At 38.3% G+C, this 21,193-nt stretch overlaps 1 protein-coding gene across 4 annotated transcripts in view; it reads right to left on the bottom strand.

Moving 5' to 3' along the window:
* Positions 1–21,193, bottom strand: part of ADAMTSL1 (ADAMTS like 1) — an 873,193-nt gene that overhangs the window by 249,782 nt on the left and 602,218 nt on the right. For all 4 annotated transcript variants that reach the window (XM_049116156.1, XM_049116157.1, XM_049116158.1 and 1 more), the window contains one exon: positions 4,768–4,894. In XM_049116156.1, coding sequence (XP_048972113.1) covers positions 4,768–4,894 — 127 coding nt within the window. The remainder of the gene's footprint in view (positions 1–4,767; positions 4,895–21,193) is intronic.

Here is a 21,193-nt window from a genome sequence, read left to right as displayed (position 1 = left end):
TATTGTGTAATTCCATTTATGTAAAGTTCTAGAAAATGCAATCAAATCTATAGTGACAAAAAGACCAGTGGTTGCCAGAACACAGGGCCAGGAGAGCAGAAGTAAGGATTATAAGGGGCACAAGAAAACTTTTGGGATAATGGGTATGTTTGGTTTCACAGGTGTATGTGATATGTAAACAAGTTAAAAACTTTAAATATCCAGTTTATTGTGGGTCATTTATACTTCAATATAGCTGCTTTTTTTTTAAGAGTCCAGTACCAGTGGATTTTATTTCTTTTGCAGATTCATTTTCAAATAGTGTATTACAGGTACCACCATGCCATGTGAAAATTCAGTCCAAAATTATTAAAAAGAAGTTGGAGAAAAAGTTTATTTGAATTTTATTTGCCAATTTATTGATTTATTTCAGGTTCTTTGTATGTATAATACATGGTTTTAAAAAAAAATCTACCTTTAAAGTAGATCTTTTAACTATCATGTAAAAACCCTAAGTGGTCAGGAGGCATTGTGTCATAGTTTCTTAATTTCTATAGCAGGTTTTCTTTCTTTCATAGTTGGGCATAAAATAATGGCACATCTTTCAATCAGTGAGGTCTTAGAGTCAAAGAAATGCAGTAAATTCAGATCAAATCACTCCTTAGCACCTCCACCTCCCTCATGGTCCAAGCCATCATCATTCCAAGGCTGGCTTACTGTAACAGCCTCCTGATTGCTTTTGTACTTCCATAGCTAGATCAATTATAGTCTATTCTCAACACAATAGATAGAGCAATCCTTTTGAAAAAAAAAAAAAATCAAGTCATTCCACCGCTCAAAATCCTCCTGTGACTTCTCATCTCATTCTGACTAAAGGCCAAAATCCTTACAAAAGCCTACAATATCTGTGGCATTCTTCATGCCACCTTTCAATCCTCCTGCCTTCATCATCTCCTGTAGGATTTTTTAAACTTACTTTAAGTCACATCAGCTTCTTTGCACTTCAAGAAATATGTCAAGAATGCATTTACCTAAGTAAGGCCTTTGTTCTTGACTTTCTCTATGACTAGAATTCTCTTTCCCTTGACTTTTGCATGGTGACATTAAAACCTGGTACAGATGCCACTTTATCAGTGTGTGCTCTTCTTACTAACCTATCTAGTATTTCAACTCCCTGTAACACTTAATTGGCAGCCCAGCCCTATCTCCTGTTCTTCTTCCCTGCTTTATTTTTTTTTTAAGACTCTTACCACCATATGACAGACAATACATTTTATTTAGTTTTTTGTTTTGTCTGCTTTTTGCTGTCTGCCCCTCAGGAATTTTGGGATATCCAGGTGATTTCAAAACACACAAATTCATACGACAGGTTTGCAAAGCTGGAGACATTAAATTGATAGCAAATAGACTGGCTCTAGTTATAAGTATATTGCATATACTTGGAAAATATGTAATAGGGTACAAGCCAATATAATTTGCAAGAAAGTGAGCCTTTGATTTCAAGAATCAAAAGTTAATGTTAGTTAAATTTATTCTTTTTTTGGGGGGGGCAGGAAGTTGAAAAAAGTGACTAGGAAAAGTGGAAAGATTGAATGCTATCAATGGACAGCATTTTCCTTTAAAAAGGGAAAAAAATGTGCCTTGATCTAGCTCTCTTTCTTGTCTGTATTTGTATTAGGCAATTACTCTGTCTTTTGATACAAAGATGGTTTCTTTATTATTTGCCAGCAAATGGCAGCCCTTGGATAAGTTCCTCCTACTTCTCGTTTTCCTTCTGGCACTTCCCACCATGGTCTTTCTCCACTCTTCTGTTTTCTCTTTGTTCCCCCAAGGCTTGATAACATTAAAAAAAAAAAGTATTGGATATAAGTTCAGAAGAAAATGAGTTCAATGTGGGGAATCCGACTGCTAGGAGTTTGAAAAGAGCATGTGGCTGGCTTGCAGTGCCTTTTGGCAGAGCGCAGGAGAGAGACCTGGCACCACTCCTCCAGGCCTTCACGGGTGGAGAACTGCTCACCTGGCCAGCACACTGGGCCCCGCAGAGCAGTCTAATCTTCCCTGCCTGTGGGTCACCCCGCAGTCTGTAAATATAGGGTGGAAGGTTCTTCTGGGGTGGAGAAAACATAAACGAGGCAGTTTGTTCAGCATCTGCTATAGATTGTGGTGAGGTGCATGCATATGTTGGGCTTTGTTGATATAAATCATTTTGTCATGAGGCATCATCAGTGCTAAGGTAAATGAATCAATTGCATTTTGTCATTATGGATAATCATCAGGTTGTGTATGATATAATTAACCTATTCTCTGTCTTGAATAGAGCACTTTTCATTGAAATATCTATTTGCAGATCTGGGGATGACTTATGGCTCTTAATTTGCTTCAGTTTGTTCTTTCAGAGCTTCTCCACATTGTTCCAGGGAGTCAAGCCCCAGGGTCCCTGATGACTCCCTAACAGGAGGGTAAGAGGAATATTTATCCAGGCAGACTGTTCAGGCAGAGGGCATGAGTGCGAAAGGAGGGAGGATTCCCTATCCCTAAGCCTGCTATATAGCAGTTGCTACACAAAAGCAGTCATCTCCTTTTTCTGTGCCTAGCAGAAATTCCTAGATTCCTAGATAATGAGCATTGATCAATTACATGACAAATAATTAGCAAGATTTGGGACACCTGGGTGGCTCAGTGGTTGAGCATCCGATGCCTTCGGCTCAGGTTCTAATCCTGGGATCCGGGATCGAGTCCTGCATCAGGCTCCTTGTGGGGAGCCTGCTTCTCCTTTTGCCAATGTCTCTGCCTCTCTCTCTGTATCTCTCATGAATAAATAAATAAAATCTTTAAAAAATAATAATAATTAGCCAGATTTTAGCTCTTCCAGGATTTCTTAGTGTTCTACAAAAGTGTCTTTTTAAATGTAACTTCCTCCCCAAATATCTTACTGTGACTTCAGAAATTTACAAAACAATTGTGCCTCTATCCTCTATTTTTCATCTTCCAAATTTTTAAATTTTTCATCTTATAGAAGAAGCTACCAACACATGAAAGAAAAAAAAATCTCACCTGAATGTACTATATCAATGTCTAACTTACCTCATCCTTCATTCTCTCTGCCAGACTTTCCCCCACCCCCTAATTCACATTTTTCACTGCCAGCAGGGGTGTTAGAATGTAGAGTTCACTAAAGCTGGTACCTCCAATGTTTCTTGTGTTTAAAAGTCCCTAGTCTTTCTTGCTACTACCTCTTCTTCCCAAGAACTGGCTTTGGACAAACTGCCTTTGAACAAACTGCCTTTTCCTAACTTCTGGGAATGTTTCTTTAGTGTATACTGCCTTTCTTCTTGACCTACAAGCCCATTTAAAGCCACAGACTCTGCCAAATGTCAATTGTTTTTTTCCAGCTAGTCAACAAAGAGGGAGAACAAAGCCACATTCAGTAAAAGATATTATTCTCAGTTCCCAAGCTAGGGGAACCATGTGCAAAGACATTCAGTCAAATCTATTAAGGATTCTGGGTAGGGGCAAAATCTGGAGACAGTATGCCAAGCAAGGTCAAATTATTCTAAAAATGTATGTCTTTGAGTACAAGAGTTGCCTTATTTCGATTTTTTTTTTTTTCTGATGCAGCACCCAGAGCAGTGATTGTCACAAAGGATAGTGTTTTGTAAAATGATCTGGATCGCTGTGTGACTGCGTGGTTATCTTAGGTATCACCAGAACATGTGCAATCTACCCAAGCAAGACCCAGCTGGGCAGAAATCTGAAGTAACTTGTCTTAATCCATCTAATTGCTTTAAAGTGTCCCACCATGAAAATAATCAGCAGGGTTGTGGGACAGGCCAGAGAAATGAGTAAGTGCTTAGGCTCTGGAATTGGACTCTGGGCTTGAATCTTGACTCTACTATCTTATAGTTGTGTGACTATGAGCAAGTCACATAATCTGACTAAGCTTCAGTTATCTTATTCATAACATAAGGATAAACAATGCTTTGCAATAAGATTGTTATAAGGATAAAATGATATGATCATGCAAATTTCCCAGCACATATTACAGAGGAAGCATATATTTATTGTGCTAGTATACAGAGTAAGACCTAAGTTAATAAATGGCTTCATATAATCACTGTCCAGGGGATCCCTGGGTGTCGTAGTGGGTTAGCGCCTGCCTTTGGCCCAGGGCGCGATCCTGGAGACCCGGGATTGAATCCCACATCGGGCTCCCGGTGCATGGAGCCTGCTTCTCCCTCTGCCTGTGTCTCTGCCTCTCTCTCTCTCTCTCTCTCTGTGTGACTATCATAAATAAATAAAAATTTAAAAAAAAATCACCGTCCAATATTAATTCTGAAAGAACCTGTGTTCAGCACCAATCAAAGATCACTCTGTAAATGAAGACAGCATGATTTCATGGTGGTAGAAGTGAATTTGTTTAGATTTACATACTCTCCCTGCTAAATCCCATCAGGCACATCAGACTGAATCAGGCAGAGGCTTGGACTCAGTCTGTCCTCATGTTGGGCAGCAAACTGCATGTCTATGTTTGTAAATAGAGTGTGTTTTGATCCGCGTGTAGTTCACTCCTGCTGCATGACAAAAGAAAGGGTTGCAATGGGTTACCTGACTTGTTCTACCTAAAGTAATACACAAAGCAGGAACATGAAGCTTTCTATAGTATGTTCAGATTCATCTTCATTTTGGTGGTGGCCTCATTCCCAGCTGCTGAGGGGAGCCAGCACTAAACCAGGAGAGATTAATTAGCCAACAAACCCGAAGATGGCCCCATCTCTTGTGGCATCTTACATTTGGTTGCAGAGAGCTGGGATTTATATTGCCCTCGGACCAGCCGGCAGGTGGACCCATCCCCGTTGCAGACTCCACAGTTATCCTCCTTGATGGTGCTTCCCAGCTGGTGATCGCAGCCGACAATCTAATAGGAGAGAGAGATGGGTGATTCAACCAGATGCCTACTGCAGGGATCCATCGCAAGGCCAATCACCACTAAATGACCTCGCTTCATTTTTGAGGAAGCATAAAACATGCTTCCCGTAGAGGGGAATGAATTCAGCTGGAATTTCAATCAAGCTAAGGAAGAAAAAGCAGAGCATAGACAAAGATGTTTTTACAGTTCAAATATATAAACAGAAAGAAGGGTGGGGGAGGGAGACAGAGAGAGAGAGAGAATGGAGGCAGGCAGGGGAGAAGGTAAGGGAGAGAGGAAGACCCTGACCTACTGATATCATGGAGCCTTAATTTAAAAGATAACTCCTATGGGACTCGGTTGGTTAAGCGTCTGCTTTTGGCTCAGGTCCTGGGATGGAGCCCCGAGTTGGGCTCCCTGCTCTGTGGGCAGCCTGCTTCTCCCTTTTCCTCTATCCACCTCTCCCCTCCCCACCCCCACTTGTACACTCTCTGTCAAATAAATAAATAAATAAATAAAATCTTGGAAAAAAATCACTCCCACTGTCAATAATTATGTGTCACTAAAATTAAAAAATACACTCATGAAAGGAAAAATTTTGTGGATTATTTTCATGTTCCATATTTTCCCTTAGACTGTAAGCTGTGTAAGAGTAGGGGTTTTGTATGTTAGGTCCACTGATATACCAGGCAACTAGTACAGTGCTTGGCAAACTGTAAGCCCTCAATAGGTATTTGCTGAATGATGATGGCAGGCGAGAATTCTATCACTGAACCACCAATGCTGCTGAATGATAATGAAAATCGCTCCTTTTTTTTTTTTAAGATTTTATTTATTTATTCATGAGAGACACAGAGACAGGCAGAGACACAGGCAGAGGGAGAAGCAGGTTCCCCATGGGGCAGGGAGCCCGTTGTGGGACTCGATCCTGGGATGCCAGGATCAAGCCCTGGGGCGAAGACAGACACTCAACGCTGGGCCACCCAGGCTGCCCTAAAATAGTTCCTTTTCTAGCTAGCACTTCAACTAAGAAAAGAGAAACAATCACAGAATGAGCAAACAGAAGCAAGATTACTGTATGTGTGTGCTGGGGGAGGAGGGTCGATGAGGCAGGCGGCAGAGACCACCAATCCTGAGGCCCTCTTTGCCTGGCTGTGTCCTGCTAGGCACAAGACAAGTACCTTGTTAATTCTGAGAACGATTATGTAAGATAACTCCATTTAAAACCGAGGCCCTAAGTCTTGCCAAGGTCACTTTGATAAAACATGGCTGAGTTCTGAACACATCTAATAAAACATTTATGCTTAGTCCAAATCAGGCTTAACAACAATCACAAGCACTTATCAGGTATGTGGGCCAAGTCTATTTGTACTTTAATCTCTCCTTTCTACTGTTCAAGTTAAAAAAACTCAAATCCAAACTGCATCGGGTTGTACCTCTATAGATGTAGTTAGATCTAATATCGAAAGACTCCACTTGCAAACAACTTCAACTACTGTCTTTGACACAAATAAAATGAGAACTATGGTAACATCTGAAGAGGCTTCTTTCCCAAAAGTCCCTACAATTCACTGTGTCTTTCAAAAATCTAATTGTTAATTGACATTTCTTTGAGGCTTGACTTTCCTTTTTTGTACCTTTAATTAATAATTGCAAATACATGCTTAGGCCAAGGTTTAAAAATTACAATTATTTAGCACTGCATTATATATGTGCTATATTTTTAAATATGGTAATATGTATTTTTTATACACAGGCATATAAGCATTTTTAACATCGATGACAAAGCAGTAACTCCTTCAACAACTATACATTTTTTTGAAATACAAAGATGTCAGGAAAACATAGTACCCAGCTTTTAAGTGGGGAGCAAAGGTGGGCTGGGTCTGTCCTTATGGGCTCATTGTGATCAAGCTGCCATTCACCTCAGTATGCTCACAGGTTGCAGTGAAGTCACTTTAGAATATCACCCAAGTTTCATCCATGCAGAACCAACACATGCTGGCTTAAAATTTCATTGATGTGCTTCTATGTAGCTGTAATAAAATTATTTTCAAAAATTTAATCTGTAGACGAATCCACATACGAGTTGAATAATTCTGCAGTCACTTGTATTCTGAACACAGTGTGAAATGGGGGTGCAGAAGTAACTTATTTACCACCACCAATTATTAAAAAATAATTTAATCCTCTAGCCATCAATGATCAAGATCTGCCATGCGCCAAGCACCGTGCTAGAAGCAAAATCGAAAGGTGAGTTTAAGCACATAAGCACCTACCCTCATGGGACCTAAGAGTCTAGTAGTCTCCTCTAGGAGGCATGTATTATTCAAATCATCATACACAAAAAGTGTAAAATGATAATCATGATGCAAACTATAAAGTACAGATAAATGGTACTCTAAGAACATGAAATATGGAGAATTTGGTATAGTTAGAGCCAGAGAAGAGTCTTTTAAGCTGAGATATGGACGAGGTGCCAGAGTTAACTATACAAAAGGGAGGTGTTGCTGTGAGGTGTACTGCACATTTTAGTCAAGTGTGGGTACCAGCTAATTAGAAAGTAATCCAAAACCCAAGTTGACAAAAAACAAAAACAAAAAAAATGTCAGAAGCTAAACCATCTGTTTGGCTTAGCAGGGTCAAGTCCTTTGAAAAAAACATGGTAATATTAGTTTAGGCAGTATGCAAAGAATCAATGACTCATCTGTTGTTCTTTGGGTTTGGAAAGAGATGAATTTAATCTGACAAGATACTCAGCACTATGGAAGGGTGATAGGCAAGGGGCATGGATATTTATACTCTCAGGTATCTCAAATATAACTTGGTTTATTCCTTAAAGAAATTTCGAGTTTCTCAAAGGATTTAACTTTCACTGGAGATTTTTTACTGGTCTCTGATATCTCTAAAGAAGCCAAATAGGAGATTACCATGAAAATCTCTCTAAATCCTAAAGATTTCTTATGGCTCCAAAGCCATTTTAAGAAAAGAACAATCCTGCTTTACAGATCCAAAGTAACAATCTATTAGGGTCAGCTAAATAGAAGGTGACATACTTTAGGGCTCACTTGACCAGACCACCAACTTAGTGCCCTCAATGTAGGTTTATAGACCTCAGGATATGAACCAAGTGGGTTCTAACTAGGCTTTGTTTAACTTCAGAGTTCAAGAGACAAACATCTCCCTGATACACTTTTTTTGCTCCTTTGTATCAATTCCTTTTTAAGATGCCAAAATATTCTAACTCAATTATTTTTAAAACATGGGAATACTTTATCATCAGATAAAATGTTCCTATTTTGGTCTAAATGGAAAACTGTTTGCAGTTATGTCAAGAAAATCCTTATTGACATATCTCAGTCTATCTCAATCTTTTGATCTGGAATAACAGATTAATTAAACTGTTACTTTGAGAGCTATTATTAATAACAAAGAAAAAAAGAAATACAGAAATGGGTTTATTTGGCAGTTATAATGACAGATCTCTGTGCTTTTGCACATACTACTATTTCTGCCTAACGTGCTTTTCCCCAATTCTTTAGTTAGCAAACTCCTATTATTCATCGTTCAAATCCCAAATTAAGTGTCTCCTCCTCAAACATGCCTATCTAGATTCCAGATTTAATGGCTTTATTATTCTGTGCTTCCTCAGCCATTTGTTCAGAACTCCAGAGATTACTGGTTGCCACCCAACATCCATCTTATTTTTCTCAGTAACAGAACTCCAATTTTATTTGGGGTAGCAACATGTCCAGTTAAAAGAATACATTTTTCATTGGCTTTGTGATCAAATTATAATTAGTGAAATAAAAGTGGAAATGTTGTATGCGACTTCTGGGAAAACTACTTAAAAGAAGCTGACTTAGAGGACCCCACCTGCCTGCTACTCTCCTTCCTTCCTGTTGGCTCCAGGTGCTGTTTTGAAAAAGAGACAATCCTGAGAATGGAAGCCCTGCAGTAAGGAGGGCAGAAGAGAAAGAAAGAGCCTGGTTCTTTAACCTTACTTAGACTGATCATATCTTGACTTCTTTTTTTATTTGTGAGAGAGTAATCTTTTATGTGCTTAAACCATTATTGCTTTGGCGTTTCTTTTGTATACACCCAATTCAAATAGTTAAATAACTTATATTGAGTTTAATCTATTAATATGTCTGTTTCTATACCAGATCATGGGCTATTTGAGAGCCCACATTTCATCAATCTTTCCATTTCTGCTGTCTGGCACAGTGTGTGACACTTGACAAGCACGGTGAATGCTGGTGAATCAATGAAACACACAGCAAACATAATGGTTTGTTAACAAAGCCATTGTAGGTTACAGGTAAGCAGCCTTAGACTGCAGTCATTGACACACACGTAGACAAAAATGTGAATATATGTGTATACATGTGCTTGTTTGTATCTGTGTACACAGAGGAACAGGCATATCATAAATGACAACTACTGGTCAAACTGAAACTTCTGTCCTGCTGCATGAACAAGAATTACAGTAAAGGGCTAGTATTTTTAAAAGACTATTTCCCAAGTGCACCTACACTCATTATTAGTGAAATGTCATGGGAGGCAATGTTCAGGTCACTGAGTTCCCAGACCCACCCCGTTCTGGACAAAACATTAAAGTGAGATAATGACCACTCATAACTTTGGCAACTACATAGAATTTTTTTGCAAAGGGTGGAAAACTAGCTGAGTATTTTGGCCTAATGTATTTTATTCATATTCTGCTACTAGGTGTCAACCTGATACAGTGGTCTAACCGCCTCTGTATTCACAGTGATGCTTTTTTTTTTTTTAAATAAAACTTATCTCAGGTGACATAAAAAGTCAAAGCTCCAAGACATTTTTGCTGCTTAAGCACCACTGCAGACTTCAAGCATGTCATGCAGGTTTTAGGCATCAGGGCTATTCTATGAGCTGATAGGGGGTCTCTCCCTTAGTTTTACAGAACTGACAGCAGGTAAACAGGCAGACTGCAAAACTGAAATTCTCTAGACACTGAAATATGTATAATAAAATGTCTTCACTAGGAGCCACAGGAAAAAGAAAGATTATCATTTGAATAATTTGGAGAATGTAAATAAACATAATGCATGCCCAAACTGACGTGCTTAGATGGGTTCACACTGGCCACATTTCAAATGGTTTCCCAAAAGGACCTCAACTTCTAGCATCAAATACTGAGCCAGTGATGTCAAGCTTTTCTTGATCCAACACCATGAGGTAAGAAACTTTTAAATCCCTTTATTTTCAGCATGGGGAAAGACAAATATGGAAAACTAAATGCTGCAAATCTGATCACAGCTGCTCTTATTTATAATTATTTAATTCAGATAGAACTTTATGGGGAAGAATGTGCTCTTACATGTATTATAACTCATTTACTATTTACATTAATAGGGAAGACAGTGTATCTCCAACCTTATCTTCAAAAGAGTTTACATTGATTGATTTGCTTATGCTTTACCTTTAAAAAAAAAAGATTTTATTTACTTATTCATGAGAGACAGAGAGAGAGAGAGAGAGAGAGGCAGAGACACAGGCAGAGGGAGAAGCAGGCTCCATGCAGGGAGCCTGAGGTGGGACTCGATCCTAGGACTCCAGGATCACTCCCTGGGCCGAAGACAAGGGCAAAACCGCTGAGCCACCCAGGGATCCCCATGCTTTACCTTTTTGCAAAAATATTTATAGCACATACATATAATACAAAACAATAAAATAAAAATATGCACAAATGGGAATATGGGGTAAGGAGAAAAATAAGTAAGAAAGATGAGTTAAAGCCAAAAAGGAGAGAATTATACAGAATGCATACCATGAAGTCCTACACATTTGCTAAATGGGGGTTACATATCTGGATATGAGCTTCCTAGAAGAGAGGAAAACATGAACAATTCCAAGAGTTACAGCATTTACTGGATCTTTTAGAAAATGTATAGGATAATGTGTTCCTTGCAGGAGACACTTGATAAATATTTATGTAATGAATAAATGACAAACTGGCTCAGGAGAACCATAATTACTCACAGTATTGAAATCCTAGATATATATCTGCTGTGAGTTTTCTGAAAGACAATGCCATATAACAATGTCCCAATAACAACAGAGCAAATACATACAAGACCTTTCAAAGAACTGGCTCTTCAACAAACTTTGATGGATCCTAATAGTCCGAGAGGATTTGAAAAAAGCAAATTTTAAGTAGCCAAAACAAATCATCCAGATACAGAGCATTGTGACGGTCAGACTTAATCTGCGAATAGACTTTATAACACATAGGGCTGGGTTGACAAAAATTTGGCACGTGTGCAGCTATTTTTCCTGCCAGGACCCATGACAGACATTGCTAATCAACTGTAGCACTCTTTGCCACTGAGATTTTATGTAGCTCCAAATCTTCTACAATACTGTACTCTAGAAGCCAAACTCAATAGACTATGGCTGTCATTGGAGGAGACTATACACCACTTTATTATTCCGGAGTCAGAGAAATGAACTGGCTTTCTTTTGGGTGATGCAATGCAAATATCTCTCTTTTGACCCCTGGATTGACAAAAGGCCACATGTGGCTGCATCCCCACATCCAGGTCCTATATCCTACCGCCACTGCCACCATGCCCAAGAGAAAGGCTGAAGGGGATGCTAAAGGAGATGAAGCCAAGGTGAAGCATGAGCCAAAGAAATCTGCAAGGTTATCTGTTAAACCTGCTCCTCTAAAGCCAGAGCCCAAGCTTAAAAAGACCCCTGCAAAGAAGGGAGAGAAGGTACCCAAAAGGTTAAGAGGAAAGCTGATGCTGGCAAGGATAGGAATAACTCTGTGGAAAACAGAGATGCCAAAACTGATCAGGCACAGAAAGCTGAAGGTGCTGGAGACAGGGATAGTATGAGGATAATATCAGGGATATTGGGAGAATTGAATAATGTTAACTAGTTTACTCTGGTGATCATTTTGAATCTTGATCCAACACCATGAGGTGTGTGTAGTTTTGGTAACTGTGTGACTATACAGTTTGAAATAAGATCTTTTATCAAGTTTTATAAAAATGTAAAACTGTTTTACTTTTTTTTTTTAAAAATATGTTGTTAGCACATAGAACATTTAATTGTTGTTTTGGGGGAAGGGCAAATATCACTAATAGAGTATCTCTGAAGCTAGGTTGATACAGGGAAAATACTTTTCCCTTCTAGTTTTGAGGAACTTCCTCATGGTTCCCAGGAGGAGGGATTCCCTGAGGTTGACACATATTAGCCACCTTGGCACAGATACCTTGTGGTATGGAAAAGCTAAAATTCATTTTTATGTCCTCTTCTCCCTCTCTGCCTTCATCATAGCCTTGACTCCCTTAAATCTAGAGACCTATTGGACCCTGACCCCAAGAAGTGGTTCTCAGTATGTCAGGCAATCTAGACTTTAAAGTGTCACCATTGAGACGGCATCCCTCAAAAGAATTCCTTTTTTAGCTTAACAATTCAGATAGATAATTTTGCCATTTTCATTTTATTTCCTGAAAGTCAGGGTTAGCTTATGAAAAGTTGTTAAACAATATGCTAATTATGAAATGTCAACCCTGACTAAACTTTCCTTGTTCAGAGTACCAAATGAAGACTTCATTGGGTTTTGTAGTGCTGTTCTGATTTTGGTAGTCCAATGAAGAAGGGAGTTAGAAAGTTGTTGTATATTGGTAACGATTGCTTGCCAGTGTCCATAATACCATGCTTATGAAAAGTATCTTTAATAAAGCTGAATACTGTATGGCTTGGGAAAAAATTAACATTCTCTTAAGATATGAATGATTTCAAGTACAAATTATAACACTCAGGTTCATAGAAAACAAACAGCTTCCTCCATGGTAACACAGGTAGTAACTAACAAAACCAAAATTCCAACTTGGGATTCCCTACTACAGGTTAAAGTAGGATGTCTTTGAACCATGGAAAGACAAACTATATGATATTTATTATGGCAAAGGTGAATGCTGATAACAAGCTTGACTATTCTTATCAAGATCACTGCCACTAGAGCAGGACTTAGGCACAGGGATGAATAGGTGGCTTCATCTGTGCTATGTGACTTGAAAACACATAAAGGGAGTACGTGAAAAGGTACACCTCCCATCTATACTGTGCTTCACACTTTTTCAGTATGAGAAAACAAAATCCCTGGCCATTCACAAAGGTGCTAATAGTGGTCCATGAGCTATGTTTAGCATTTTCAAAGCCTAATGGAAATATATTTACCTGCAATAAAACCACATAAGGTCCCCCAAACCCCAGCCATCTCATTATACAAATAAGCTGAATCCTGATCTTTATTGCATTTATTTTTCACTTATACTCAGGTCTTTAAGTCATAAAATAGGAAAACAAATTATTATTTAATACATGTAGTGTTTTGAGTAGATGGAAACTTCCAAAACACAAGGCCCATAGGAAAAAAATAATAAAGAACACCTTTGTGTTACAAAGTTGAGAACCATTGGTTTACTCCTTTGTTTGTTGTTCAAATACCCTTGGGAAGAGTAACACATTAAGTTGTTGATTATACTTAAATTAAACCAAACCAACTGAGCATAAGGCATTATGTGGCTCTTATGGTGCTGTGGGGAATACACATAAATAGGCATGGTCCCAATCTAGGGTGAATGGGTTTAATCAGATAATTTCCTCAAAATAGGTGAAACCAGAAAAGGAGTGAGGTCTCTAAGACTGAAGGTCATAGTGATACGGAGGTAGAGAAAGAGGGGAAAGCCACCTAGAGAAGAGAGTAAACTAGTATTTGCCAAACCCTTGCTATATACATCTTGTCACTTAATTCCTTTTTTTATTGAGATATAATTGATACACAAACTTTAGTTTCAGGTATAAAATGTAATGTTTCAATATTTATATATATTTCAAAATGATCACCACAGTAAACTAGTTAACATTATTCAATTCTCCTAATATCCCTGATATTATCCTCATGCTATCCCTGGTTAACTATGGCTATTTTACAAAATAGACGAAACTATTTAATGAAAATAAAACTGAGACTCAGAAAGGTTCAACAACTTGTCCAAGATCACATTATTGGGAATTTGTGTTGCCAGAGTTGAAATCCAAGCTGAGTAACACTATGTCATCAATGAGTGATTCCTCTATTCCATGATGTATTGTGTTCCTCTTGGGGGTTAGAAGGGCAATGAACAGACAGGAAGAATGAGGATGAACACGTCTCTGGCAGCCACAGCTTGTTGCCAAAAGCAACATCAGCCTACAGCCCTAAGTACTAAGATTGAACACCAAGAAAAAAGTAGTGTCTTTGCATTCAGTAGCTTTGAAAATATACTTTCAAGGGGCAGGATTTCTTTTTGGGGGAGAGCAATTGAATTGGTTAAAAAAAATTAGTGCTTTTTTTCAACAGCCACACACATGCCACAGGGAAATACTGGTAAATACCCACAGATTATTAGGCCAAATGGATGAGGTGTAGCACTCTTATGCTCTAATATACCACAATGCAGAAAAAAAATTACATGAAGGCATTAATTCTCTTCTTCCAGGCAAAGATTTTCTGAAGGATCTTCCCAGTACATGACAGTCTCTTCTCTAGGTTTACCAGTCACTGGTGGGATGATTCAATTTCCTCTTGGAATCACCAGAGTCCTTACAATGGCCCACAAGCTCCTGTATTATCTGAGTTACCTCTATGACTTCATCTCCCTCTGGATCATTATCCAGAGTGCTTCGTTGTTCTTCAAACGTAGTAAGCACTTTCTTGTCTTAGGACAGCACTGGTTATTGCCTCTGACTGGAACATTCTTTTGTAGACACCTCTAAAGCCTCCCTTAAGCTGTTGCTGGAAACATTCATCTTCTCAATAAGCCCTACTTTGACCAGACCATCTAAAGCTGCATCCCAGACCCAAGTTCTTAATCCTATGGCACTCTTTTTATAATATAATTTACTTATTAAGTTTATTGTTTATTTTCTATTTCCTACCAGAATATAACACAAGGTCCTATTGTCCAATAATATAACAATTAATAAACATTTGTTGATTTGTTGAATGAATGAATGAATGAATTCTGTATATAGGCAAAGCCACGGGGGAGGAGGATATATTATGGTTTCAAAGAAGCTTCCTCCTTATCCCCTCTAGAACGTAAAAATTGCTTCCACCACTTAAACTCTCTACCACTAATTCCAAAGACCAAAAGAGAGCTCTCTGTCAAAATGAAAAAGATCTTTATGGATGCATCATTATATAGCACTGTAATCTCCACTTTAATTTCCATTTCTTACTTTGCCTGGTATGTCTCTAGTCTTTTATCCACTATTAAAAAATTCAAACTATCCACCCCCAAAATGCCTTGGGGTATAAATGTTTCTTATTTGTGAGTGTGAGTCTCCCTCTTATTTCTTTTCCACCAGGCACAGTGTTCTAGGCTCTATACCACAGCTCTGACACCAACTCTAACCTAGAAGCCCCCTTCATACTTGATCTCCTGAGCACCTGACTTTTTGGTTCTTCTTAAGAGACTTTAGCTTGGATAGTCTTAGGCCTGACTCTTCCCATTACTCTGTGTGGGTTCTAGCCCTTTGGCTGGTCATCTGGCTGGATTAGAACCATAGTCCTTCCCTACCTCCAACCAACCCATCACCCTCATCAAAGGGTAGGGACTTCAACCATCTCTATGGTTAAAGTCTAAAGGAAGACTTACTGCAATTAGATGTGACCAGGTGCTGTTTTTTAAGGGTCCTATTTCTTTCTTTCTTTCTTTCTTTCTTTCTTTCTTTCTTTCTTTCTTTCTTTCTTTCTTTCGTCTCTCTCTCTCTCTTTCTCTCTTTCTCTCTCTTTCTTTCTTTCTTTCTTTCTTTCTTTCTTTCTTTCTTTCTTTCTTTCTTTCTTTCTTTCACTATTTGAGCTATAGGTATTTTCCTGTGCTCCTTATCAGCTTGCTTATTCTGTAGTTCTAGAGATGTTGGCAATCACCACTGGTGTTTATCTCTTCATATTATTAAGTAAATGGAAGAAAAAGAACATGTCAATGTTAGAAGTCTGAGACAGCTGATAGAACGAATGGTGAATTTATTAGGTTGCAAATATTTTTAAGAGTTTTCCAGCACTGCCTTTCTTGAGATCAAGAATTTAATCTACTTAATTGCTGGATAAACACACCCTGAAAGGGAAAAAGAGAATGGCTAAGTCTTATTTCCTACATTTATTAAATTTCTTGGGTGCTCCTATCTAATTTATTTTGCTTCTTTCTTATTTATTTCAGGGTCTGGGCCAAATGCTTGTGTAAATTTATTACTAAAAACATCTGGATTTTTTTCTTGCATATCATTTTTAGTTAAATTTGTTTGACTTGTAGTCCTCAGCAGAAATTCTAGGAATTATCCTAGTACAGACATTTGTGCATACATAGACTAAAATTCATTCTCAGCACATGGTTAGCGGACTTTTCTTTAACAGGCTGTCTTCTTCTCTTCACTGCTTCCAAAATTAGGGTGTCTGGAGAATGTGAAACAAAATTATACAAAGGCGTGACCTCCGGCCTTGCTTCTGTCTCTTAGCCTGTGGAGTACCCAAGAGGGAAAGTGTTGAATTTGGCCTCACTTCACATGGCATTAACTGTAATTCTTTGTGAATTGTGGTGACATCATGGTATACTTTGACATCACTGCTCAGACTCCCTTCTGCTGCTGGGCATACAATACATAGTTTTTGTTCAAACACAAGAGTTCTTTGTTGAGAAAAAAAGATAGCAGCTGGTCTTCTGCCCTGGTACAAATGTGGATCTTACTGGAATGTGTCTGTTCAGTAAGTCGCCACAAAGTAACCATTCTGCTATGATGATTAGAACTTACTCATACACATATTTCTGGAAAACTCTGTGAAATTTTACATCTAAAGAGTTCAACATTTCAGATGTGACCATAATTTAGCAAAATTCTGCATGCAATAAAGTTCTCATTTACATGTTTGGATATTTTATCTGAAGTCAATATTCCCAGAGCAGTAGTATGCTGTTTCTAAGCGTGTGTTAAGAACAGACATGATGGAAAAGGTAAAGAGGGACATATCTTTCTCCCAAAATAGGTCCCTTCCCACTGTCACTTTCCAAGCAACTCAGATCCCCAGCCAGAAAAGCTTCCACCATTCCTTGGTCCTCATATCAATTCCTGGTTACTTCCCAAACTGTATTACTTTATACTAATTTGAAGCTTCTGAATGATACTATTAGTATTCTGATTCAAAGTCAGTAAAAAATGTTCTCAGCTTACATATTTATTTCCTTTTCTTTTCCTGGGTTCTCCATTGCCATTTCTGTCCTAAAATAAAGCCTGATAAAGTTGATCAAAACAGAGTTTATATAAAAACATCATCTGTTAAATACCTCCACATTCTGTCCCATATGGCTGTAATACTTGCACAAGGCAGAAAATTTTCAGATCAGCTTGAGAAACTAAAGGCTGTTAATCTAAGATTATTCCCAGAGGAACAAGTCATATCAGAAAATATTTGGATGGGATAGTAAACTTCTTTTACTGAAAAAAAAAAAAAAAAGATGATTGTTTTACTCTCTCATGGAACAAATAGGGCCATAACATGATCCTCAGTTCTATCACAAGTTTTATAATTTTTTTTTTAAAGATTTTATTTATTTATTCATGAGAGATACAGAGAGAAAGAGAGGCAGAGACACAGGCAGAGGGAGATGCAGGCTCCATGCACCGGGAGCCCGACGTGGGATTCGATCCCGGGTCTCCAGGATCACTCCCTGGGCCAAAGGCAGGCGCTAAACCGCTGCACCACCCAGGGATCCCCAAGTTTTATAATTGTTAAGAGTATTTGTTCCCTCTCTAGAAATTTTATACTTAAGACCAACGGTACCACAGTGCCTCATCTCAGCCTTTTATCCAGACTTTCACCACCCTTCACCATTTCTTACCATGGAACATCATTACTTATATCAAGAATCCACATGTTGTGTACCTCCAAGTCATGAGAGAGGCAGCATGGTATCATCATAGGGGGAATCAAACGACTCAATTTGGATGTGATGATTTATTACCTTTGCTTGAATATATCATACACTCTCAATATGAGATTCAGTTCTCTCTTGACTTATAAGAGGATAATCAGATCTACTTTATATACTTGTTGTAAAGATTTCATACTTATATAAAGAGATTACTAGCCAGTCTGCCATGGAACAACTCTAACTATATATTCTGGAATTTCTGGGACAATTCTATTCTCAAATCTTGTATTTTGTAGTCCTCATAGTTATTGGGCCACATGTGCTAATTACTTTGGGGGGGGTGGATATGTGGTCATTGTGCACATGGGAGGTATTTGCTTCCCTATGTGAAAATGTGTCTGAAGTTGTAAAGGGTACCTTTGTGATCTGAGCACCTGTAGACTGGTTGTCTCACAGCTCTAGGTATAGGGTCAAGGTTGTAAAAGCTCAGGTCCATTTTAGTTCCTCTGGCTTTGAGAAAAGCAAATATAAAGTAAGATAACAACCCCAATCCTGTGGAAGAAATAGACTTGCCTTTAAAGGGCAGACCAGATGAATTTTTTTTTTTTAACTTCCCTCTACCTTGTGAAAGTAGCCAATGAAATAGCAGCGAGCTTGGGAGATGAGAATTGGGACTTCTTAAGGATTCTGATAGAAATGTAAAAAGTCTCTCTGGAATTGCTGTGGAGTAGCAAGCCATGTCCTCTACAGCCCACTCAAATGAGAGGAGAATGCTTCAGATTCTTACTGTGAAAATGTGTGCTACCCAGGGCAATTTACACGTTCGATGCAATCCCTATCAAAATACCATGGACTTTCTTCACAAAGTTGGAACAAGTAATCTTAGGATTCTTGAAATATCCTTTCTTAGCTCTCTACTTCTTCACCACTAATCTGGTTTATTTGGGGCCACTTTCAAATATGGATAAGGGAGGGACAATCACTAAATGCATTCAACACAAAGGAGATTTCTCAAGTTTCATCTTCTAAAACCTGAAATCTGGGGAAAATATTTTTTTCAGGGGCTGGAACAAGAGTTGGGGGTCCTGTTTTCTCCATGGGAGCCTGCACCCATATGTTACTGTAACAGCTGAATATAATGAAAGAAAATGAGTACTCAGCAAATCCAATTGTTATAAGAAATACTCAAAATCTGTTTTAATGGGGAACAAACCTGGAATATGAATGTGCAAGCCAAAACAAATCAGTTAAAAAAATCTTTTAAAGGAAAAGTAGCCCACTTGAAACTGGGAATTTGAAGTGTTTCTTCATCAGAATTAGCAATAGACCAATAAAATAGCAGTCATGAAGACCTAAGAGCAGCATGGACTTGCTGATTTTTAATGGGCCCCAAGTTTCCTGAGTCTAATGGAAGGTTAGCTGCTGGGTGTGGTGACTGAATTGGGTGGGAAAAAAGGCTAATGGTTTTGCCCTTGGCCACCCTTTCAAACTCTATCTAGGCTTGTGCATTCATGACAATCAGTTGCATTTTGCTGAATCACTACAGTATGGACTGTGGCAAAAATAAACTGTCCCTTCTTTCATTTTGGACAAAAACAAGTTCACTCAAAGGCCCTGAGATAAAAAGAAATGACTGCAGACATTTTTTCCCATTAAGAAAATTCCACTAGCCACCCACTCGCACTCATAAAAATGAACTCTTATTCTTTCCTGTAATAGTTCTAGTTTAAAATCAGCTGAAACTATGTATATCAAATTTGCCAGAATTCAATACTCAGTATATGTCTAATTTGAGAATAAACTTAAATTCCCACTTAAATTTAGAAGTATTTTAAAATTCAAGTTTTTGGGTACCTGGGTGGCTCACTGGTTGAGCATCTGCCTGCAGCTCAGGTCATGATCTTGGGGTCCTGGAATCAAGTCTCACAGCAGGCTCCTCCTTTCAGGGAGCCTTCTTCTCCCTCTGCCCATGTCTCTGCCTTTCTCTGTGTGTCTCTCATGAATGAATGAATGAATGAATGAATGAATAATAAATAAAATCTTTTAAAAAATTTCAAGTTTTTATAATGATTATAATTGGTTTTTAGCCAGTATTCTAAAACTACCTGAAAAATAGCACAGAAAGCTTATCTATGTGCTTACCTCCTAACTTCTATAAATATAGCCAATTGCCTGTTTCAGAGTCCTCATCTTATTGCTTCCTGGTACACCATGGGTAAAGAAGAACAGAAATTTTCATGACTCATGCAACAATCACAATTTGGCTATACTAAACAAAATAATGTTTCTTCTGCGTGTATTATGTAGAAGTCACATAAATTTTGGAAAATTGGTTTGTATTTTTAAAATATGCAATGTGTCTTTATCAATTTATCTATGTGAATCTAAAATGAAAAGTCCCTAAATTCTGTAAGGCTGAGTCTATCAAATACCACATTTTCTAGAAAAAACATAATTTAACCACTGATTTTTAAGTTTTTCAAGTCCTATCATGTCAAATGGATCCTTTCCATGGTTTTGACCTCGTTCCATTTTCTGCATTAAAATTCCACTTTTATTAAAGTTAAACTATTTTTCTGTAGGTGCAGGCATGTCACAAGGAATCACTTACTGGATATTTATCAAAGAGTAGACAAAAACAGCTGCTAATATCAGCATGGTAATTTTTAAGAATACAGGGCTGTTCAGAACATGTGGGCATCAAGTTCTCAGATGATCTATAACCTCGATTTTTAAAATTCTTTCTAAGGAAGGTGTCAAGACCATGGACACATGGATTTCCCTTGCTAGCTTGCCTTAGCTAGCTAAAGTCCATGAAGCCTTACATTTTGTAACTAGTGAATGGCAGTTGCATCAGAGTTGACAGGAAGATAGAAAATAAATACTGTTAGCTACCCTTACTCTGAAGAGTGGAAAATTATAGTAAGAAATTGTAGACTGTGGCAAAGGGCACTTTTCACTTATCAAATTTGATGTCAAGAAGAGACAATAATAAATAACTAGTGAAGAGGGAAAGAATCACAATTCCCAGGAAGTGTCTACTATGGGCCAGGTACTGTCAGGTGTTTTGCTGTGTTCACGAATCTTTACACAAACTGACTGCACAGATGACAAATCTGGGCAACTTTCTTTGTGACATTTCTAGAAGATGGCAGACTTGGGGTGCCAACTTTTTTTTTTTTAAGATTTTATTCATTTTTTCATGAGACACAGAAAAAGAAAGAGGGAGAGACACAGGCAGAGGGAGAAGCAGGCTCTGCAGGACTTGATCCCAGGACCCCAGTCACAAACTGAGCCAAAGATAGGCGCTCAACCACTGAGTCACCCAGGTGCCCCTCCA

The sequence above is a fragment of the Canis lupus genome, chromosome 11 (genome assembly GCF_003254725.2).
Source record: "Canis lupus dingo isolate Sandy chromosome 11, ASM325472v2, whole genome shotgun sequence".
In the NCBI taxonomy this organism is placed as follows: domain Eukaryota; kingdom Metazoa; phylum Chordata; class Mammalia; order Carnivora; family Canidae; genus Canis; species Canis lupus.
Note: the sequence above shows the minus strand (reverse complement) of the source record. Positions and strands in the feature narration are given on the sequence as shown.